At 39.6% G+C, this 22,224-nt stretch overlaps 1 protein-coding gene across 1 annotated transcript; it reads left to right on the top strand.

The window, feature by feature from the left end:
- The first annotated feature begins 761 nt into the window (after nucleotides 1–761).
- Nucleotides 762–22,198, top strand: LOC127387808 (protein tilB homolog). The gene is made up of 5 exons (XM_051626592.1): nucleotides 762–779; nucleotides 17,449–17,547; nucleotides 19,055–19,197; nucleotides 19,883–20,080; nucleotides 22,035–22,198. The coding sequence occupies exons 1-5, from the start codon at nucleotides 762–764 to the stop codon at nucleotides 22,144–22,146; spliced, it is 570 nt and encodes a 189-aa protein (XP_051482552.1). The 3' UTR covers nucleotides 22,147–22,198.
- Nucleotides 22,199–22,224: the final 26 nt, after the last annotated feature.

Genomic DNA, 22,224 nt, shown 5'->3' with positions numbered 1-22,224 from the left:
TTGTTTCTGTCCTTTTTAGTGGATAATCTTTGTTTTCTCTCTACAATGAAAAAAGAAAATACAGGCATTAAAAAGACAGATGATTTACCCCCAAAACCCAAGGCCAGGGAGGAGGAAAAGTGGTGCCTTAGTAACTCAGAGAATACTAACAAGAAGTGAGTTCATTTCTCCTGTGAGCTTCTCTGCATCTACTGACATAGCTGATGAGAAATTGTAGATTAATTTGTGAAACTGTCTGCAGTCCCCAAGGATTTTGCATCAAGCTGTGGTAGTTGCAGGGGTCCAGACAGAATGAAGACTCTGCCTGCTTGCTGGGGACCTTTTTGAGCTGGTTCAGTAGCTTGTCTTTGGCTTCCGGCTGCCTTTGGTTAAGGGCTATAAAGCAAAGTTTACACATGGGAAACCATTCACAATACACAAACAGAGCTGGTACTGCAAAACTCCTCAAGGATAGTACGTAACTGTTACCTCCAGCAACCAGGCTTCACCAGGGCTTCTCAGGTGATTTCTCTTTATAATAGACCTGCTCTTACAACAACATCCACGTGAATGTTTTTCATTTCACAGCAGTAATTAGAAGCCTGAGCCATGGACCAATTTTTCCAGGCATTAGACAAACTGAATAAAAAGCTAGATAAATGTCATGTAATAGAACGCAGTTTAAATTACAGTTTGTGGACAATAGTATAGTGCAACAGTCAGGGCTGTAAAGCTAATGAAGGATATCAGCCCTATTCACAGTCACTCTGGCAGGTAGCTAAATGGAGAAAGATGGTGAGGTAAGTTATTATCCAGACTAGAGGTGAGTCTCTGCTCCAGTTGCTATTTTAGAAGTTGTTCAGATTTTTTCAAAACACCTTACAAATGCAGCCTCCAAACTTAGTTAATGGCTTTGTCTGCAGGTCAGACAGCTAATGATTTTTAGAAAGATGCAACTACAAACAAACACAACAAAGCTCAAATTGTTGGCAGCTATTCCCAAAAAACGTATGCAAAAGTCTTCTTAGCACTCTCTGCTTTTGACTGGGATCAAATAGCCTGGATTTTTTCTTCTTAATGATGTGTTTGCAACACTGTGTTCTAGAAACTATTCTGGCAGATAATGGTAGTAAAATTCTAGGTCTACCAGGACCTGGCTGAAGAAAAATATCAGAATTGTTCCTGCACCTGGGGAACTTAGCCCATTGCCTGAGCTTTTATCTTTTCAGCCACACAGAATCACAGTATGAATGATGTTTCAGATATGACCCATGCTTCACTGATAACAAGTTGTTTTTCTATATATCTCTCATAAACACACTTCTCTTTCCCATGAAAGAGTCATCCTTTGGGCCAACTGAGGGAAGAGTTTGTACAGGAAAATTATTCTGTATTTGTGTGGAAGTGCTTTTAAGGAAGGAAGAAAAAAAAAACATACAGAGGAAGTCTGAATTGTGTCTGAATCATGTCTTCTATGCTCTTGTTAAGGGTTTGGAACTGGCCATGGATAAATCCTGTTTTCTTTAAGAACAATTTGTTTAGGTAGGTTTCAACCATTCCTTCAAGTATTTTAATGCTACCAAAACAGTTTAGACCTAATAATAGTAAAAATTTTTGTTCTACTGATACAGATTTGTAAAGAGTCATGTTTTAAAACCAAGCAACTTGGAGCTGCTTGCAATGCTTACAAGCAGTAACTGTATGATAGCATTGGCTGAACAGAGTGAAATAAATATATCAAAACATGCTAAGAAATGAAAGACATCAAGAAGTCCATCTTGTCCTGAAACCTGTGAGGAGTATGGTCTGGACAATGCCAAATCTCACCAGTCTGATACAAAAAGCCAGTATAAGGCTTTTGTCATTGTCAGTATACTTTGTAAATGGCATATATCTAAACATAGCAGCCAGAAAGCTGGCATAGTTTGACACAGAAATTAATAAAGTATCTTAAGTTTATCACAAGACAACTCCTGGTCTTAAAATTCATCGGTGGGAAATGTTCTCTTTGGGTCAGGCTGCAGCTTGGAATTGCTGCTGTGTAGTGACAGTTGGTCATTTTCCAGATCTTATAAAACTCTCCTGCCAACTCTGAACCAAGGATATGTTTTCATCAGCTGAACTGCTATTAAAGCCCTCAGTGAAACCCAAAAACTTGTAAATTGTCACAGTATTTCAATGCTGATCTTACTGCTACAGTTTCATAGGGTGCAAGTTGAACAGGCTAACCTTGAATACTTCCAATTCATTTATTTTCCAGTGTCCTTCCAAGTTTAACCTGTATGCATCTCTGGAATAAAGTGTTTTGAGGAAGCGAACTCTTGATTCCTATTGAGCTATGCCAAACGTGGAACAGAAAGCTTAGAACTATGAGTAAAATAGCTGGCCTTGTATCCAGCACTTACCAAAGCCAAGGATGTTACCAGTTCTTCCTCTTCACCATGATGATTGCAACAAGGTAGGCAGCAACCTTCCTCAGAGAGAAAGTGCACTTACTTCTGAGTAGAAATTAGGAAATGCCTAGTTCCATAACCTTCAATGTTTTAGTCAAGCAAACAAACACAACAAAAGTTCATTATCAGAAAAAGCTAAATTTCCTCAGAGTCATCTGGAGCCTCCTCCAGATCCCTTTGTAATCCATGACAATAATAATAATTTTAAAAATTGCCATTAGTTTCAGTCAGTTTTAGATCACATGCAGATTTCTCTCAGGCTATGTCCTGAAGCATGAGGACAAAGATCTGGGTGGGAACTGACATACCTGGGATTTTCTGTTATTAGTAAGAACTCCATTTTTTCCCTGTTTCCAAAAAATTATTCCTGCCATGTACCTGAAAAAATGAATCAGGTTTTGAATCACAAGACTATAGGCATGAAAGATGGAGAATTTCTGAAGTTGTATTTTCTTCGTGTACACATGCAGGCACTCCACTAATTGTGGACTATGAGAAGCATTACTATGAGAATCACTGATACTGTTACTATTTCACTGTTGTGTTACAGTAAGTAAGCAAAACCTAACCTGAATATCTTTGCATGAAGCCATAAGATAGTACAGTACAAAATAATTTAGCCACTTCATGCCCTTTGGTTTAGAGGCTGGAGAACTTTTCCTTGGTGCAGGATGCCTATAATGGAATGAAAAGGTTGTTTGTCCCTCTCGCTTTCTCTGTAACTGTTTAGGGAGCCTAGCTTGGCTAGGTTCCTGTCTTTCAGTCTAAAGTTAAACGAGGTGAATTCAGGCCTCTTGAGACTGTTGGCAGCATATTTCTCTGCCTACAACCATTGCACAGAGAATTCACAAGGTAAATACAAGTAGACAGATGAAGGGAGAGAATCCTGGGGAAATAAAGGAGTTTGACATAATGGGCAGTGGCAGAGCACCCAGCCACTGTCAGCACAGAGGGCCCTGAAGAGGAGTCATGACCCCTATTTGAAGAGCTGGCAGAACTGATGCCCTTACATGCTGCTTCTGTATTACTTTGCATCTATTTTCTAGATACAGCAAGTTGTTACTAGATTTATTGGCAGTGCACTAAGAAATATCCTCACGATAAGTTAATTCAGGCTGTCGTAACCTTGATAACATCTGCTTAAATATTCTTCCTTCTATGACCAACAAGAGTACAGAGATTATACTATGATAGTTCCATGACAAGTTGAAAAAAAGCAACCAAAAACCAACATAGAAGGCTATTTTTCAGAAGGCCTGTTAGCCATCTGGCACCCCATGTTCCACCCTTCAGTGTAAGCATGATAATCTGAACAGCATTCAAGAAGACGTAGATAGAAGTCTTTGCTGTTTCCCCAGGAAGTGCATCCTGACAACTCCACAGACTGTCTCCTTCAGTGCTGTGAAGCCCTGCATATTTTTTAGTTTCTGTACAAAACCTGTATTTTAAATGGAGCTTGGAGATTATTAATTTTGCAGGTGTGTACACATTAAGCACAGACATATGGAAGACACAATCTCCTAATAAACCAAGGGGCATCTCTGACAGTGTTTGCTTTTGTGTGTCATGCCATTGCAAATGTAGCAATAAGCTGCTGTAGCACTGTCTGAACCTGCACAGACACAGCAGTTAGGACTCAGATTTCCCCAGCACAGTTAGCAGAGCAGCATAAAATCAGTGTCTTTACTCTGTTCTCAATTGCAGAACTTCAGAATAGAGCCTTGCGGGTTAAAATTTTGCTTCATGTGGGGCAAGGCTGTTGTTGTGCAGGCAAGTGCTGTTTTACTGACTTGTTGGCTAAGATCTGGGATCCAAAGAGAGATGGTGAGCTTGTCTCTGCTGTGAGGCTTGTGCTCCTTTTGGCTTCTCCTTGGCTCTTCTGCCTGGGATTGCTGACTAGCATGGGATACGCTCTAGCAGTTTCCACACTTGTGTTTCCTTCCCATGGAGGGGAAGGTGCAGAAGGATGATGGTCTCAATCATATGGGTTTGCTCCAGTATGCAGCTGGAGCACTGCCAGGGCACACACTGGACTTAGAACTGGTCTCTGGTCCAATTGTGTGACTGTAACCCAAGTGACTCCTTGCACAGCAAATACCATTGCCAGAACAGGGACGTAACTCTCATGCTGAGGGACCAACAGGTACAGTTGGCCAAATGCCCTTGGGGCAGGAAAGAAGGAATCCTGCTAGTTTGGCACTGGGTTAGGGTCCCTGCCCTTTTAAGCTCTCATGTGTTTCTAAGGCTGAAAAGTGGAACAATATGGTGCTGTAAATTGCTGTTCATAAAACAAGAGGGAGACTGTTGTGCAGCTACCCACTGTGTCCCAAGCTACTGCCCAAGTCACAGCCTTGTTGAGCCAAAGTATCAGTGGATTTTTTTGTGGCAGGAAAGTCCTGTGAACAATCGAAGCATTTAAAAACAAGCCAACAAATAGGAAGCATTTGGGAATAGCAGAAGATATTCCCTCAGAGAAGTCACACATGATTTCTATAACCATAAAAATACATTTAGTTTTGTTTATTTAAACCAACCTGTGTTTTACCATGAGCATTAATCACCTGGTGTCGCACTAAATGTCACACATTAAATCACATCTCCTGCAACACCGTTATGAATATTCTGGATGTACTCCACAGCCTTAGAAAGAAGTACTTCATGCCTTGCTTGCTACAGAGCAAACACACTCTTGCAGCTTCATTTTGCATTCAGTAGCTCTACAAAACAGCAAAGGCAGCATGCAAAATGAGGAGGAATACTGTTGAAGCTCAGCTGCTGATCTTTCACAATTCAACTGCAAAAACTATGAAGTCTGAAGGAAGACATTAAAGTACATGTATCAGAAATATTAAACTACCTTAATCAAGAGAATTACATGTGGTCACTTAGTTTTCTAGTAAGATCTGTTTCCCTGAAGAAGCAATGACAGCACATAGTATTTCCTGCTGAAGACAGGATCCCCTTCTTTCCCTGGTGTGAGTCAAGGAGAAAAGAATTTCCCGACTGCTGGAACAAAGCATGGAGCTGGCAGAGCAAGACAAGGTGGAGCAGCTGAAAGATGGGTTTGGTTTATGTTTGAGACTAGTTCAGTGGTCTGACAAGTCTGTGACTGGAGAATATAGTGCTATAAACTGTTTAACAGCACCTTCATAGCCCCTCTTTAGGCCAGCAGTGGATTCAGCCTCTTTGAAGTCCAAAGATCAGGATGGAGCTGAATAGTATGGTTTTGTTGTTTTTTTCCTTAAAGAAAAGTTGCTGCTTCTATCACCTCATTTCTGTTAAAACAAAGATGTGAGAAGGGGGAGACAAACCTATTTTAAAATAAATAAATAAATAAATATACATATATGTCTTCAGAGAAGATTTTGGATGAAAACAGCTAAAGCAGAGAGAGAAACTGGTTGAGGTTCCCTAATCAGGGGTTACAAACACATGCTCCAGGAAGCCCAGCCAACAGATGTGGTGTCCTCAGTACCAGAAATGGGTTGGAAAGACAGCAGACCTGATTTAAAGTAGATGTTTACATCTGTGCCTTGTGAATGCAAAGTGCTTGTTAATCAGAAATTCCCCATTTAGTGAAGCCAGCACTCACACCTGCATGGCAGCAGGTACAGATACTTAGCTGAAGGTCAAAGCAATGGAAAATCAGTGCCAAGAATGCTTAAATACCCCCAGTAATGCCTAGAGGAGAACGTCCTATGGCCCTCAGGTCACATATACTGTGAGACTGCAAATGCAGTCCCTGACTTTGACCAGAAACACATTTTCATTACATTTCATTTCTTTTGGCAGGACACGCCAGTTTCTAGCTTTACATGCAGGAATTGTGGACAACTACAGTGCATCTGTCTCCTTCCTATGTAAGAAGCACTGGAGACAAATAAGGCTGTTTCTCCTTTCTTGTAACACAAGGCTGCTGTTTTTTCAAACTGAAAGCAAGTGGGAACAAATTCTTTGGATTTCCTGACAAGAGCTGCATGAACAAACACCTTTAATAAAAATAGGTAGTCCTCATAATGCTTCTCACTTCTCCATGCTTATAGGAGGCCCTGCTTTCTGTTTTCAGCTAGAGAACATCTTTATTATCCTTGCAGACAGTGAATAGCAAGACGTTCAATTGAACTACATTTCTTCCTGCAATAAGACTTGGGGAAAGAATAGGGATAAAAAAATCAGAGATGTCAACAAGTTCTGCCAGTAAATACACTTTCACAGTTCTCAGTTCCTCCTTTGGTTGCAACAGGGGCAGTTGTCTCTGAATTTTAAACAACCAAATTATGTTTGTCACTCATCTGTATTGCTTGTATGTGCTTTCTGGTTCTTACCCCCCTCTCTTAGCCCATGTAGAGCTGTGTGGTTTTTACTATCTTGGCCATCAATGGAGTAACCTCAACCAGGAATGTATTTTAGTACAACATACTGTATCATTGAAACACAAGTAAGAATGGATACATCTTTGAAAGAGAGTAGATATGTTTTAAGATATATTTGGACTGAAATTCCATGAAATTTTCATCCGTATAAGAACAGTTTCACTCTGCTCTCCTGCCTGTCTGTGCACAATAGTTACATGTAAGTATGCTTGTGGGTGTAGATATATACACAAGTGTACACACAAATATATATAGATGTGCAAATATCCCTATCTGTAAATATGCATGTAAAATGGGTTTGCTGTGCAGGTGGAGTCTGGTATATTGTGTGGTTTTGCACACCCTAAACATATTTCAGTGTTGTGAATGAACAGATGTACATGTGAGACAGGAATATACTGGGGAGAAAGGCAGGGAAAGGTGCAAAGTATTTCAGACAAAAGGAAAGGCTGCCTGGAATAAAAATATCGAGAACTTCTGGAATTGATAAGTGCAGAGCGAATGAGTCAAATGTATTATGAGTAGTTTTCCTTTTCCATACTTTAAGAGATTATTCCTATTTATCTTAAATATCTAACATATGACAACTTTGTAAAGCCAGTTTAATAAAGTAGTGCTGTAGTGACTCGTAAGCATTCCCATATTTGCAAGATCTGAGTTTCAGGAAGGCAAGGTTTTGATGGATTAAGTGAAATTATTTTTTCAGTACAATTCAGATAATCAGTTCTCCACCAAAAAAAAATGAAACATAACTCTTCAGCAGTTTTCAGCAGTTACATAAAGAAATATAACTATTTGTGGAAATACAGCAGCATCTGCAATGATGAAAGTCAGACAGGAGAATAACCAGAGATACTACTTCAAATGACACAGCATAAAAGGAAGCTTGCAAGGCTGCAACAGGAAGCTGTTTATCAAAATTAATTTAGAATTATTTTAATATGATTAAAATTACCTGATGAAGCTTATATTCAATAAGTTAGGAAGCACTTAATGAGTGTTGTATTCCATCAGGAATTATTAACAACGTATGAAAAGATGAAACATGAGATTGATAATCAATGTGTGGATGGAGGCAAATGGGGCTGCCCTCATATCAGAGTTTTCATCTCTGGGTGGCTTCATCAAATGTCTGTTCTTGTTTGTCTTGGCAGCTCTGGATAAGATGTTTCAAATTTTGAGAATTAGGCAGAAATGGCATTTGTACAAGTTAGGACAGACAGAAAGCTCATTAAAATGGATGGCAGTTTGCCTATCAGTTTCAATGAGCTCTAAGCCATGACCTCTGTAAAAGAAGGCTGGATTCAAGCTCTTCTGAAAAATCTGGCAGGTATCTGGCAGATACCTTCTGGGTTTTTTCTCTATGCACATACAAGTTTGATTCTGCTCCAGTTGGATTCAATGGCATAAGGTTAAACATATGCTTATGTGCATCTGTGGATTAGGGATGCAATAATTTCACTCAATATAAAAAGTTGTGTTTTAAGGTGAAAGGGGAAATATCTCAGTGAGATATAACGGGGGAAATCATTATTGCACATCAACCCCCAAGGATGCTCCATGCCACCAACTTCACTTGGGATATGGTTTTGTTTTATTTTTTTTACACCCACAGATAAATTGGCAAACACAAGAGAAAGAGACAAGTTTTGTTTTGGTTTATTTTAAAGAAACTTTGAGGAAAAAAATCTCAAAACATTACTTACATGTGACTTCATCCAGAAATTGCTGGCCTACATTTTATTAGAAAAGTCAGATTTCATACTAAAATAAGTCCCTCCTAAACCAAATAAAAATGCCATTCTTCATTCCATAAACATCTGTTTTTATGGCTTGATCCAAAGAACATAAAACCAATGGAAAGACTCAATCTCCAGTGCCAGATATGTCATTATGACTTGCAAGCCCATTGTTTTTCCAGAAGAGAGGACCAAGTTCCAGTACTTGTTGCTTGGTTACAGCCCCTCCAGCCCCCTCAGAAGTCATGAGTTTATAACAGTTTAGAAAACCAGACATAATATAGTTTTCGCTTCAATTATTTATGCAGTTAGTTGTTGATTCCTTTTTGTCTGGTAACCCTGATGAACTGTTCCAGTAACTTTGCTCTTCCTCTATTCATGACATTGTTCTGCTGTACTTGGCTTTTACCTGGGAATGCTCTCCAAGTCCTTCCAGCAGGAGTCAAGTAATTTTCTGGAATCCTGAATGGGCAGGACCAAAAGAAGTTTGTTGCCTAGGTAATTCAGCAAATAACTAGTTACTTTCTGCAAGTGTGCCTGCTTATCTGCTGAAGCACAGATGAGCATTTCTGTGTTTAATACTGTGTTCCTTTTCTAGTGCTCCCTCTGAGTATCCATGCAGATTATACTAAAGAAATATTAAAAAAAAATTCTCTTTCTCTAACCAATTCATCCAACGTGAATGCCATAAATTTCCAGAGACAGTCAAACCAGATAAGATCAATATAGCAATTAACTTCCTGCTGTTGCTATAATGTTGATAAGCTTTTAGATCTGATTTTACCGGTGGCATCAACTTAATGGTTTGATATCACCAATAGGCATCAAGCTAACACTAAGTAAAGTGAGGTTTTTACATAAACAACATGAAGTTACACCAACACACTGATTTTTACAAGCTGCTGTATTGCTGAACTGGAAATTAAAGTATTCTTCAATGATGTTTAACATAATGTCAGCTCAGAAAAGCTCAGCCATTTAATTGCTCGGGCTTTAAAAGCCAGATTGCACATCCAGTCTGATCTTAACCAAGTCAGTCTGGCTGCACCCTGTACAAATGCTGACCCTATTCACAGTAACAACATTTTTGCCATTGACTAACACAGTGCCAGGATTTCATGGTCTGAGCATTTCAGTTATTTCTGTATAAAAGGGGGAGGGATAATATTATTTTTTCCTTACTCTTTGTCTGCTCTGTTCAGTTAGACTATGAGTTCTCTGGAGTAAACAGCATTTTACCAGCTTTCTGTGGCACCCAGAACAATGGGGCCTGTTGTGGCCCACAGCAGTCTTAATAATTTGAATTGTTTCTGTCATTAATCACATCTTGGGATGAGACATAGTATGTCCAGCTCATACATATTTCAGGATTGAACTACCTGTATCTGTAGGACATGCAGGGAAGCACCTGATCAGCAGATACAGATGGGAGAGAGAACAGGCTGAGTCTGATGCCCACCTTGTATTTGCCCCACTTAACCATTTCAAAGACAAAATTACTTGTCAAATTTGGATAAAGTGGGGAAAACCATTTCTTTCTTGCAAGGATGGGATATGCTGCTGAATTTCTTGGCAGAAGCACATTTTTATGGGCAGTTGTAAATACCTGAAAACCAGTGTTTATAATGGAAAGGCTGACACAATCTTAAGTATGTCATTTCACTGAAATAGCATCTAGATAATTTTTCACACGATTTGTAAGGAATGGATTTGCTATAGAAGTTCTGAAGCCCATTAGGCAGCGACGTGGAGTAATACCTTTCATTATATACAGAGAGGAAAAACAGTGAGTAGAAAGGCTCCAAATTACAATCCTGTTTAATTTAGAAATAAGTTATGGGGGTTTTTTGTTAGCAGGTAAAGGTATGCTCAAATGACCTGATGAAACTCTTAATACCCCATCCTCTGCCCACCTTGCAATAAACTTAGTTCATACTACCTGAAGTTTTAGTGAAGCTTGTGTGGAATTATTACTTTGTTAAATTTCAGATAATGAACTGACAATTCAATCTCTGAAACCATAATATACCTTTGCATAGGACCTGACATTTTCTGATAAACATGCTTCTGTACATTTCTGGCACAATGAAGTTTGCCAGCAGAATTTCTAGGAGAATGTTTTGGAGACTTGAGTCACTGTTGGGGAAAGCATGTGCTTTTATATACAGAAACATTTTATAATGATCAGCCTTTATAATGACCAAGAAGAGAAAAGAGAAATCTGAAGGAAAGGGAGGATAGGGAATAATTTTCTGTGAAGAAACTGAAAGGTAGGAAGGCTGAACCACAGAGGTTTGTGACTATATGGTCTTTCCAGTTGAATATCCTTAGAGAGAGGGATTCACTATGTACTTTTTTCTTAACATATTTAACCCCTTTTCTTTCTGGATGGAGCTCAGGAGCTCAGGAGAAGAGGCAGCTCTGCCTGTGAAGTGGGAGGTACAGATCAGTGGGGCATGATTGACTGCTCCATTATAACCTTACACAGTACACCTCTGAGACTTGGTTCCTGTAACTACTGCTAGAGTTAAAAAGCCTTCAGCAGGGAGTAGCCATTGCCCAGAATGATGTTGGGCTGCTGCAGTTCCACCAGTGGCACATTGCCAGTGTCTACACTCTGTCTGAGGGAACCAAATGAACTTCATATCACATGCATTTTGTAGCAAATAACTTCAATAGACTCATTCTCAGAATGTACAGCTTTAATGTTTTAAAGAAAAAAAAAAACACAAAAACAAAACAGAAACAAAACTGACCTGTTAGTTCCCACCAAGAGAAGAGTGTCTTATTTGCATCCTCAGGTGCAAACTCGAGGAAGGAAGCCTGGAAGATGGTGTATGAAATGGCTGAGCATGTTCAAGTGGGCCAAGGACATTGAACAGAGTGAAGAGATGCTCATGAAGAATGCTCATGGCTGGTACAAAAAATACGAGGCTCTTTAAGCATCAGTTTTCATCCAGAGTTCTTGAGTTGATTAATAAGATGTTCAATAATGAGGCAGGGGATCTTTTGAACAAAGAGAAAATGAACTTCAAGTGAGAAAAACGTGAAAACAATTCAGATAAGTGAAGTTGCTGAAGTGAGCACACCAGAGATTGGTCTGGATGATCATGTATCTTGCTACAGATATCACCAACCTATCTTTAGCCACCTTCTGGAAAGGCAGTTCATTGATACCAGCTAGATCAGCACAGGAATTTGTTTGATGTGCTTAAGAGATTGGTAACAATACCTCCTAACGTGACTGCGTTGCGAGGTGACAGTGTTTCCTTGGAGACAGGGAGTCCATACAGCCCCAGCCAGGATCCTTGCAGGTTACCTCTCTTCAGAGAACGTGGAACTACCTCTCTATGCAGGGGCAAAGATGGGAAGATAAGCTTTGACTGTAGACAAATAGCCTTCTGCAAGATGTGAGGATTTTACACAACAGCAAGACATGTCTGAAAGGTAGGAGGGTGAAAGAAGAGAAGTAACTGTAGTCATTTCACAGCTGGCTTGACATGCTTTGACAACAAAGATAGTGTTACAGGATTGAGTATCTTTTTTAAATGTACCAACCTGTATTGCTGGTGGAGATTGTTGTGCCATGAAAACAGGAAGAAAAATGTTTTTTTTTTTCTTGGTGTCTTTGGCTGATTACTGAAAAGCAAGATTACTGTCTCAAATATGTATTTAGTTGTAAAAATGTGTGAAAGGCACATTGATTAAGAGGTGGAATTTGTATCATTGCAGGTTAGATCCATGATGAGCTGCATGGAATGCTATTAATATGCTAGGAATGTGTAATTATGGTGATAAGACTTAATTATGTTAACGAAGCCTTTGGGGGGAGCAATTTTATGATGTATAAAGCAAGGTAATGTATGGTACAGCTAACAGCAAGGATGCATTGTAACCATAACTTAAAGGTGTGTTTGTCACTAAATTATGCTCAAAAATAACTGCTTCAAAGTGTTGCATAATGTCCCATAAAACTCCCATACAAAATAATGGAAAGATAATAGAGCATGGAAACACCATGTCCAAGTCCTCTACTATTCTAAGTTCAGACAGCTCTCATAATAAATGTTTGCACACAAGCAACACTTGCTACACAGTAATAAATGGTGTACATTTTGACCAGGGCACAGCCTGAATTCTCTGTCCTTTAAATACCTCTACAAATTGCCTTTGTAAGTCAACCCTGCAGCTTGTTGCTGTTAATCAGCTTTGGCTTGTGCAATTGACTGAGACAGCATAAATAACTGGGGGTTTGTATCATTCAAGCAACTATTTTTATGAGTGATTTGGACAAATCCATAACTAGCTCTCTTACAGCCCAGGTGAAATTAGCAGCTTGAAGCTAGATGTAAGATCCCTTTTCTTTGGGAGGGTTTATCACTCTTTGCTCTGTTATTTGTTTTTCTTTTTCTTAAAGATGATCTTACAACTAATCAGGTTTAGTTCCTTTAGAATGATCCATGTTTTTCACTTCCATGCTAGCAGGACTGAAAGGGCTTGGAGCACTTGGTTGTAGAATAGCAATCTAAGCAGGCTTCCACTGAGGTCAGCTTCACAGGAGCACGAGGGCCTTTCCATCACGTGTGTGCTCTGATTTGGTGAGATATGAAGCTGTAGTGGGCACCAGAGAAATGCTGACTCTGATTATGTGTAAGAGGTAGTATAAATAGTTCTACTGCTTCAAATCCCAACTGCAAGAGCTTGCTCAGAATCTTATTTTTACTCCTCTTCCACTGAGCTTTCCATTTGCCCTGATCTGTGAAGCAAAGCTGAACCTGTGCTCTGAAGTCTAAGATGTTTGTTTGTCAAGGCTGCTGTTGTATCAGGAGAAAGGAGTCTTTTGACTGACAGTTTTTTCTTAATGGTCAAATATCTAAAATAATATATGTTTTTCACTCAGAGTATCTTTCACTGGTGTAGTTTCAGAAGTAGCTCAGCTATAGCTCTTCAAAGTATTTTAAGGGTTTTTAATATATTCCAACATTAAAGTCAGCTGGACTCAAATGTACTTGCAGTGCAGTTAGGAAATGTACAGCATTTTGTTGCCTACGAACATTTTGCCAAGATGTCAGTGGGAGGAGAAGCAAACCCATTTCATGGACACACAACTGACACTGACATCTTAATGAAGTGTGAGTGTTATCAGTGTATTCTGTAGGGGTCCATGATCTCCCAAGATATGGCCTGATAGCTCATAAATTATGTTTTGAAAAATGCAGTAGCTGTTCTGTATTCATTCCTTCTAGTTCACAAAATATTTCAGCTGCTTTCGTTCCCCACTGGGACTTCCACTGAGGAAAATGCATAGAATACATGGAGTTAGCCATGAGGACTTTCATTTACCCTCACAGTCCAGGCTACCTCTGTTGAACTCATGTGCAACATTCTAGAGTGCAAGGTGCTAGCAAAGAATTGTTTAGTACCATTTGTTTGTTTGTTTAATTATTTAGATGGAATGGCAATTCTATGTATTTGAGTGGTGCTACAGTGAATAGAATTATTTCCTTGAGCTGTTTTGAAGTGATCAGAAGTCCTACTTCTTCCTGATACTTCAAATACCCACTTGTCTCCACTGACTCTGGAGGGAGCCAAGAATATTTGCTAAGCCTAGCTTTGCAGGCTGGCAACTGCAGCTAGGTGGGAGAAATCATATTTTGACCAGCTGGAAATTGTAGATATTTAATGTTGCCTTGAGTATTCTGAAATTTTGTTGAGTTGCTATCAGTGGCAAAGCTGTAGTCAGGATAAGAATAACTAGACTGAAGGCCGGGCTCAGAAATTAGAACCTGGTCACACACAAGATTTTTCCTCCTTACCATTTTATGTTTGCTTTCCAATCCTGTGCTGTAGGATTCTTCAAATATAGTCAGGTCTCTCTGCTTCAAGGCCAGCACAGACACCCCCACCCCACTCCAGGAAGAGGGAGAACAGAGGAATGCTATTGCCACAGAGGGTTTCCATTAGTGAAATTAATTCCTCACTCATAAGAATTTAGGTCTATGATTTATGATAACCACCAATTTCGCACTGCAGGCTAAGTGAGAGGAAATGAGTCAGCCTGGACAGACATCATGAATCTAATTTTTTTCCCTCTAATGCTTGACATAATCTAGTGTGCTGCTCCCAGAGGTGTCATTGGAGATTCATAGCCAGCCGAAGGGCCTCACAATCAAGGCAGAAAATTTTGTTGCTTTCATGTATTGTGTGATCTGTAGTTGGTTGGAATTGGATCCTGCCTCATTCATTGCCATTTCTTTTGCATCAATTCTGCAGCAAAATAAGGGAAACAAAGCAAGAGGGAGAGAAAAGCAGCGTTGTCATTCCTCCTTCAGAAAAACCTTCTGTGACACAATGTTAGGGTCCAGCTGGTGCTTATTAAAATCAGGCAGTTTTGAGATGAAAAATGTTTCCTTCTGTCACTCTTCCCAATAAAAATCTCACTGCCCACCTGATTGGAAGTGTTATCTATCCCATATTGATTCTGGAACTGTATGTTTTTATTTTCTATCACCAATACAGAATTCTGTGAGTGGGCTTCTGCCAAACATTCAGAATAGATACCATGTTAAATGGTTCAGCTAAAATCCTGCATTTCAAGGGACTAAGAGTGGATATTTATGTCTCAGCAGAGGAAGTAGTATCTAGCTGAGAGGAAGGTAGGTTTTTAAAAGTCTTGCAGTTATAGTCATTTGAATACATCCTAATGATTTGCATCCAAAGCTGAGGATACTTTTAGGCCTTTTTCTGAAATATGGAAGAATTTATACCTATTTATCTGCTAAGACCTCATTTAACACACAAGGAAGCAGAAGCAAACAGACACCAAGAAAGGGACAAGCACAAGTTCCCAGCACCTTGTTTTTTTTAAATATTGACCAAATGTAAAACCTTTTGACAGGGTAGCTGTGTGTGTGGATGCCTGCTGATCTGTACCACCACACACACATGAAAATGGTCTGTTTGCCTCAAGATGACCTCCAAAAATGCCTAAGTAGATAGCTGTTATTTTCAGAAATGTTGAGCTTGCTCAGCTTCCTTTCAGTCACCTACAGTTTATTGTGGCTGGTTTGATCCTGTTAAAAAAACCATAAAGCATGAAGGAAGGAGCAGTTCCGTATGTCAGTGCTGTTCCCTGCAGTTTGTGTGCACCTGCAGCCAAAAGCCAAGAAAGATGTAATAGTGGGTTTTGATGTTGTTTTAAAAAAGGCAAAACAATCTTAGTAAGGTCAACAGAATGCCTCTCTTTGTGATTATTTGCCAATAATCTGTAAGTGTCAGTTTTAACTGACGTTCTGTTTAGCTTGTCTGTTACACTCAGTATTAAACTTTCATTACCATCCTCACTAGACCATTTTAAAGCTGCATTTTTATTCTCCATTTCTGCTCCTGACTGTAATTGTTTTAATGATGTTCACTGACAGCTGATACTTTCTGGCAAGCTCTCACTGAGCTTGTATGCTAGAAGTCAAATTATAGTGCTGTGTGCACACACTAAGTTAAAATTATTTATTTTTAAGTATTCCATGGTAAATTTCTAAATTGCAGCTGCCAGTTTGTAAATTATTAAATCTCTCTAAGCACAACTGGAGAAATTGCATCATTTGGGGTATATAAAATGTACTGCTGAATGTGTTCTTAGTCAATGAACTGGCAAAACATAGAAGCACATAACTAAGTCTCTACTGAGCAAAGTTCAACTCTTACCAACCTTGACATTCTACTGAAACATACTCAAGGGATTAAAATAAATATGCAGCTGAGATACTTTTTCATACAGCCTGGATCCATAAAAGCAGGGTGGAACAGGATTATGCTGTTGAAGACTGAGTTTTTCTAACAAACTGCCAGTAAGTTCCTCTTGCTAATGTTTGGATGTATCTGTGAAAGCCTTGTGTGTGTGTGAGTAAACAGTCCCCTAAGGGACTGCAGGGGATTGCCCAGCCTCTGGTTTCATCTCAGGAGCATGTGGCTATTGTCTGGTGGGGAGACCTACCCCTGGTTACACTGTATCTTCTGTTATTATTTTGCATTTCTCTGAACAAAATCAATTGCTGCTTTAACATCTCCTCTCTAGTTCCTCAGGTCTGACTACAAGCAACGAAAAATTCTGTAAAACCTGTTCATCCTGCTGCTCCATCCTAGGAGTGCTAGGAAAGGTAACAATACAGATACTCTGTGAGAAAACCTCTCTCCAATATTTGAGCCAATTCATAGAAGTAAGCCAGAACAGGCTGTGATAAACTACACCTGAACTGTGAACCCCCACAGTATGTACCAGCTTCTGGCTGTGTATAGCTCAGCTCTAGCTGAAGAGATGACTCAGGTGCATGCTCGGTCTCTCCACCTCCTCAACCCCACTAGCATGGTTTCCACTGAAGGAAATGTCAGAATTTGGAGCTGATGACCACGCTGCATTGCTCTGACAGGTTCTCCCTCTGCAGACAGTCATGGTGCTGTGTCTGTTGGGCACGACACAAATCACACCCACGCCTCACGCTACAGACGAAGTTAGAGGCTTTGTTCCTTGCTCCCTCCTGGGAGACTGATTCCCTGGAAATTGTAGAACATTTTTTAGTGGAAAGACAGAATGGGCAGAAATCTCGTATTCTCAACTGCAGTGGCGGGTTTTCTGTGTTAAGGCTTCTTGCCTCTGTTGCACTCAGGGTATGTGGTATGTAAGTCTGTCTGGAAATGTGTTTGCATGAAATACTTCCACAAATGCATGGCATTGTATCTTCACTTCCATACATCATTTTGCTGTTCACCAGATGGTATGAAGGCAGAAAACATTGTAAACATGTATGAATCTTCTATTGCAATAAGGCCAAAAATGTGAGAAAATACAGTGTCTTCACTGATTCCATTTATTTTGCCCTTTTTAAGCTTCCTTCTGATTCTTTAAAGTATCTCAGCTGGTGTGACATAGAGGACCATGATGTTCGAGGAAATCAGCTTCATTGTCCACGAGTGAGAGAAGGTAATTTCAAAAAGGCACATCCACATGTAAGGCTTTACTCTATTTATCCCAGTAGTATGTCCTTAAATGTTATGAGATTAAATCTGTCTGCCTATTAATCCCAGTTCCAGCTGTTGTCAGTGAACTGCGAGCTACAAACCTATTCCTTTCTCAGGAGAATTAAAGGATAACTACATAACCCTTATAGAAATTCATAGCATGTGAAAAAATATATAGAAAGAGTATTTTAGAACACAGGTGCTTATGCTCAAACATTTAGCTTTTATGCTGAGCTGTAGAAGAAATGTCATTTACCAACCATGTACCAAATCATCACGACTTTAGATTGCTGAATTATGGGCCCAGAAATGGTAGAAAAATCTTCACATTAATTTACCTCTTAGAAACCTGGAATCCTATGTACCTATAATATTATATATATTTCTTCATTTCAGGTATCTTCCCAGCCATATATATAATCTTTGAGTGAGTAAATAAGTGCCAGTTTCATATCACATCCACTATTGTACATCTTTTTTTTCTGAGCAGGGCCTACAGAAGAAGAGCTATTTTTGAGAGGAGAAGAATATATTTTGAAAAAAAGAAAACAAGTAACTGAGACAGAGAAGTGGCAAAAGAAACTGCAAGAGAACTGGGAAAACTGTGCTGTAAAACTTTCTCATTAACATTCTGTACTGTAGTAGTAAATAAGCCAAATAATAATGTGCTGGCTGCTCATTGCAGCTGGCAGTTTTAAAGCTCAGGTTGGCACCACGACATTGTAAAGCAGAAATTTTTACAAGCTGGGAGAAACACTAGAATATACCATCATTTGGGTTCTGACCCAAAAGAGTAAACTCCTGTGTTGTGATAGGCCTTCGTTTGTGCTCAAACATGTAAGAACTAGTGACATTCTTTTCCTGCTTGGTGGCTTCCTCAAAAATTGATGATAAATGCCTGGTTAGAGAATGGAGTCATTGCATTTTATCTCTTTCACTGTCTTCTCATGCCAGGCTGAGCTGTTCTTATGGCTGGAGGTACAACATTATTGCTGGTTCTGACCAGCAGTAAATTATGACCTCCCTAAGATCAAGGGGGAAGCCAGGTAGTAACTTCATCTAACACTGAGTTCCAGGACTCTGGATCACACTTCTCCCTGTGCATCAACATATGATACAGACTGGGGAACATTGACACCTGGCTGCTGCACAGCCCTTTTTTTCCAGATGATTTTAGAGGCCAAGCCAATAAGCCACCAGCACTTAGTCCTGCTTTCTCCACCCAGAGCACATCCTGGCATCCCCACTTAGAGAGGAAGGAGGGGCTGGACAGTAAGATTCACATGCTTAAAAGGGAGTTTCTTTCTTTACTTCCAAAGAATTATCGAATTCACTGTGATTCTAAGCTGAATTTGTCAATGGGCACCATAGAAGCAGCATAATAGAATAAATTCACCTTTTAACTAATTATGACACTGAAAAGACTTAATGCTATAGGTATGAGAAAGCAAGAAGAAAAGTAAGTAAGTGATTTCTCATATTTTTCCCTTCCCAGGAGTTGAACCTTTCATTTCAGGACCTGGGTGATCTTTACCAGGTGGAAAACTTCAAAAGGATTCTCAAACGATTAATTCGGGTGGAAAAACTTTGGTTGGTGGACAATTCTTTGACAGACCTAAGTGCCATAAGGTTGCCAAGGTAGACAAAAAGTCCTGTTTCTATTTTTGTACAGTATCATAGAAATAAAATTATTTACTTAAGTAATAGCTGGACCAGACTATTGAGAACTGCCAAAATATTATATTTTGGGGGGCATTTTATTGAGAATCCATCAATATATGGCTATTCTGAGTTCATGTCACCCCCAGATTGAAATATTCAGCCAGGAGATCAGACCATGTCCCCATTACTCCTAAATAATTAATAAGTCTTGTCAAGTTCAGTGACATCTGTGCCAAAAGGGAAAGTTGTGGAACACTGAAGGAATCTATTTGAACAGGTGGTGGAACATAACCCAAGCAGAGAGGCCAGATGGGACCAGCTATGTTTTTACAATCCATCTATTGCTACTTTATTGCTGTATTGGTTGTACAGAAAGATGTCATGTTGAGAACAGCAACAATGATGTATTCATTGTACAATATAAAGAAAGCTGAGAGTATAAAGTCTAGGGATCTGATCTTGCAAGTCCCTGGGTAAGCAAAAATAGCACAAACTTAAAACTAGTGTGCAAGCAGGTCTGAGGAATCAAATTCTTGTCGCTCTCATTGGGAGCCCTAACTTGCCATGATTTTGACTGCATGAAGAGCCATCCCTGTCTTGGTTTATGGGTCTGTGCTAGTATGGATGTGAGCAGTGTTACCATATGCTTTGTATTTTACAGATGCAGAGAACTAAATGTCAATAAAAACCACTTCACATCCTTCAAGCATCTGCCAAAGATACCTCAGATTCAGCACTTATCGCTTGCTGAAAATAACATTATGACACTGAGTGGAATATCAGACTTCAGACATACTCCACTTGAATCCCTTATACTCAAGAGGAATCCCTGTGAGTTTCAAGAAAGATACAGACAACTGTAAGTCTTACCATCTCATGGCCAATAAAAAGTTGATCAACACAGAAAATGTTTCTAAGAGAGTTCAAAAGGAATAGGACCTCTAATACAACAGGTTCTCCCAAGCAATCATTTTGTTTTCCCATAGTCTCCACTACTATAAATGCTCCAGGAGCATGGGCTGGTGAGCCAGTTCCTGATAATTGCCACAAAATATTCAGAAACTGCCTACAAGGCTTTTTAATCACGACTGCCAGTTCTTGAGCTGAACTAAGTTCAAGTTCAAGATCAAGTTTAGAAAGAATCAACAGAGCAGATAAACTAGATTCCCTTTTATTAATAGAAACTACCTATTACTCAAACTCTCTCCAGTCTCATTGCATCCCTCATGTACTCTGAACAGAGTCTAAATTGCATTACATGTCAGAGATGGAATCAGAAGGATGTGTGGATAGATTGGAGCTAAAGCAAGAGAAAACTAAGTTACCTCTGTTGGATTTTTCTGGATTCTGTCCTCCCTCCACGGCAGCACTGTAGAAGTTGCTCTGCCCTGAACACCCCCCGCAGTGCAGGTGGATGCAGTGTGACTTAACAGAGCTGTGTCCCACACTGGAAATGCAAAGTCAGATCTGTGACAGAGCAGAGAATTCAGGGGAAGATAATTTGGTCTAAATCTCACACCGTTATTTCTTCTATTCTAGTTGCTTAAACTCCAAAACCCTGTTGCCAGGAAAAAAATTACACACAGGTCAGAAAGGGGAATGAAATGTGTTCCTTCTGAACTCTTCAGAAACCTGGAGCACTGTTTCTTGTTCCCCACTGCAAACACAGCCATGTCAGCCATCTACAGAAGGCATTGTTGATATTTTGAGATCAGCCTTACAGCATGTGTCTAAGAAGTCATCTCTTCCTGGGAGGAAAAAAATGAGACGTTTAAAAGAAAGTATTTAATGAAAACCTTTCTTAGTTTCCAGTATGCTTTTTCCTTCAGCCTAGCAGGCATCCCTTTGCCAGTGTGATGGTGATGTTTGTGCTTTCTGAAGGCAGATAGGCAGATATCAAAGTGAGAGTTAAAAAATAAATTTAAAATCATGGATTTCACGTTTTAATTGCATATCAACAGGTCCAGGAGAACAAAAGCTGAAAAACACTTTTTAAAAATTACTAATTATGCTTCTGCTCCCAATCCTACCAATTCTTAGGACAATTAAATATTGGTATTACTTTGGCATTGCTTTATCTGGCAGTCGAAAGACAGAAAGAATAATTTTCGAGCACAGCTAAAGCTCTGAGTTCCACGCTGAGGCTGAGCACGTGCAAAGGCACAGGAGCAAATCCCAGTGCCTGTGGTTAACATCCTGCCTGGTGCTTGTGGAGGGGCTGAGGCTCCTTCAAACTCTTCTGAAGAAAGAAAGAGCAATCTTCATGGCTGAGGTTGGAGATACTGACAGGCTATTCAAAAGGGACAGCAGAGTAGAAGGTAGAGCCACTCATTTTGGTTTGGTGTCATGCCCACCAAACAGGGACTTCTTTTTCTTGGGAGAAACAGAAGTGCTAAAAGGTTTGCAGAGAGCCTGGTTTCTCTGTCACAGAGGGGTAAAAGTTAAGTTGCACTTCTTGCAGTCTGAGTCTTTGCTTTTCAACAGTTGAGAAAATTCAGTCTAGGCCAACACTGTGTCCTCTCTCTTGCATTACACAACTGGTTTCATTCTAGTCTATTAAAAATGTAGATACTTGCAGTGCTTTACTGAGTCTGAGGATGTAAAGCTTGTGCAACAGAGTGAAACTGAATTTTTTCATTAGCTCTTTATCAGATAAAGTCTGCAACAAAGGACAAAACAAGATTTCCAGAAATTCAGAGGTATTTTGGATATGCTTGAATCCACTTTTGTTTTTTATCAGTGTCTATTTTGTTCTCAGCTTTCACCAAAATATTTTATCTGAGTGTCTGTTTTTTCTTTTGTCTCTCTTTAAGTGTATTCTCCAGTTTGCCAAATCTGAAAATGCTGGATGGTATCCCAAAACTGCCAGAGGACTATTCACCCCCAAAGATCAGGTTTATTTTCAAAATGTGTACTATCCTCTAGCACTGTATTTTTGCAGGACTACAGCTGTGCTAGAATCATCTCACATGAAAGATACAATAAAACCTATTTATGGAAGTT

Source organism: Apus apus, chromosome 8 (genome assembly GCF_020740795.1).
Source record: "Apus apus isolate bApuApu2 chromosome 8, bApuApu2.pri.cur, whole genome shotgun sequence".
NCBI lineage: Eukaryota > Metazoa > Chordata > Aves > Apodiformes > Apodidae > Apus > Apus apus.
This window is presented reverse-complemented; position numbering and strand designations above follow the sequence as displayed.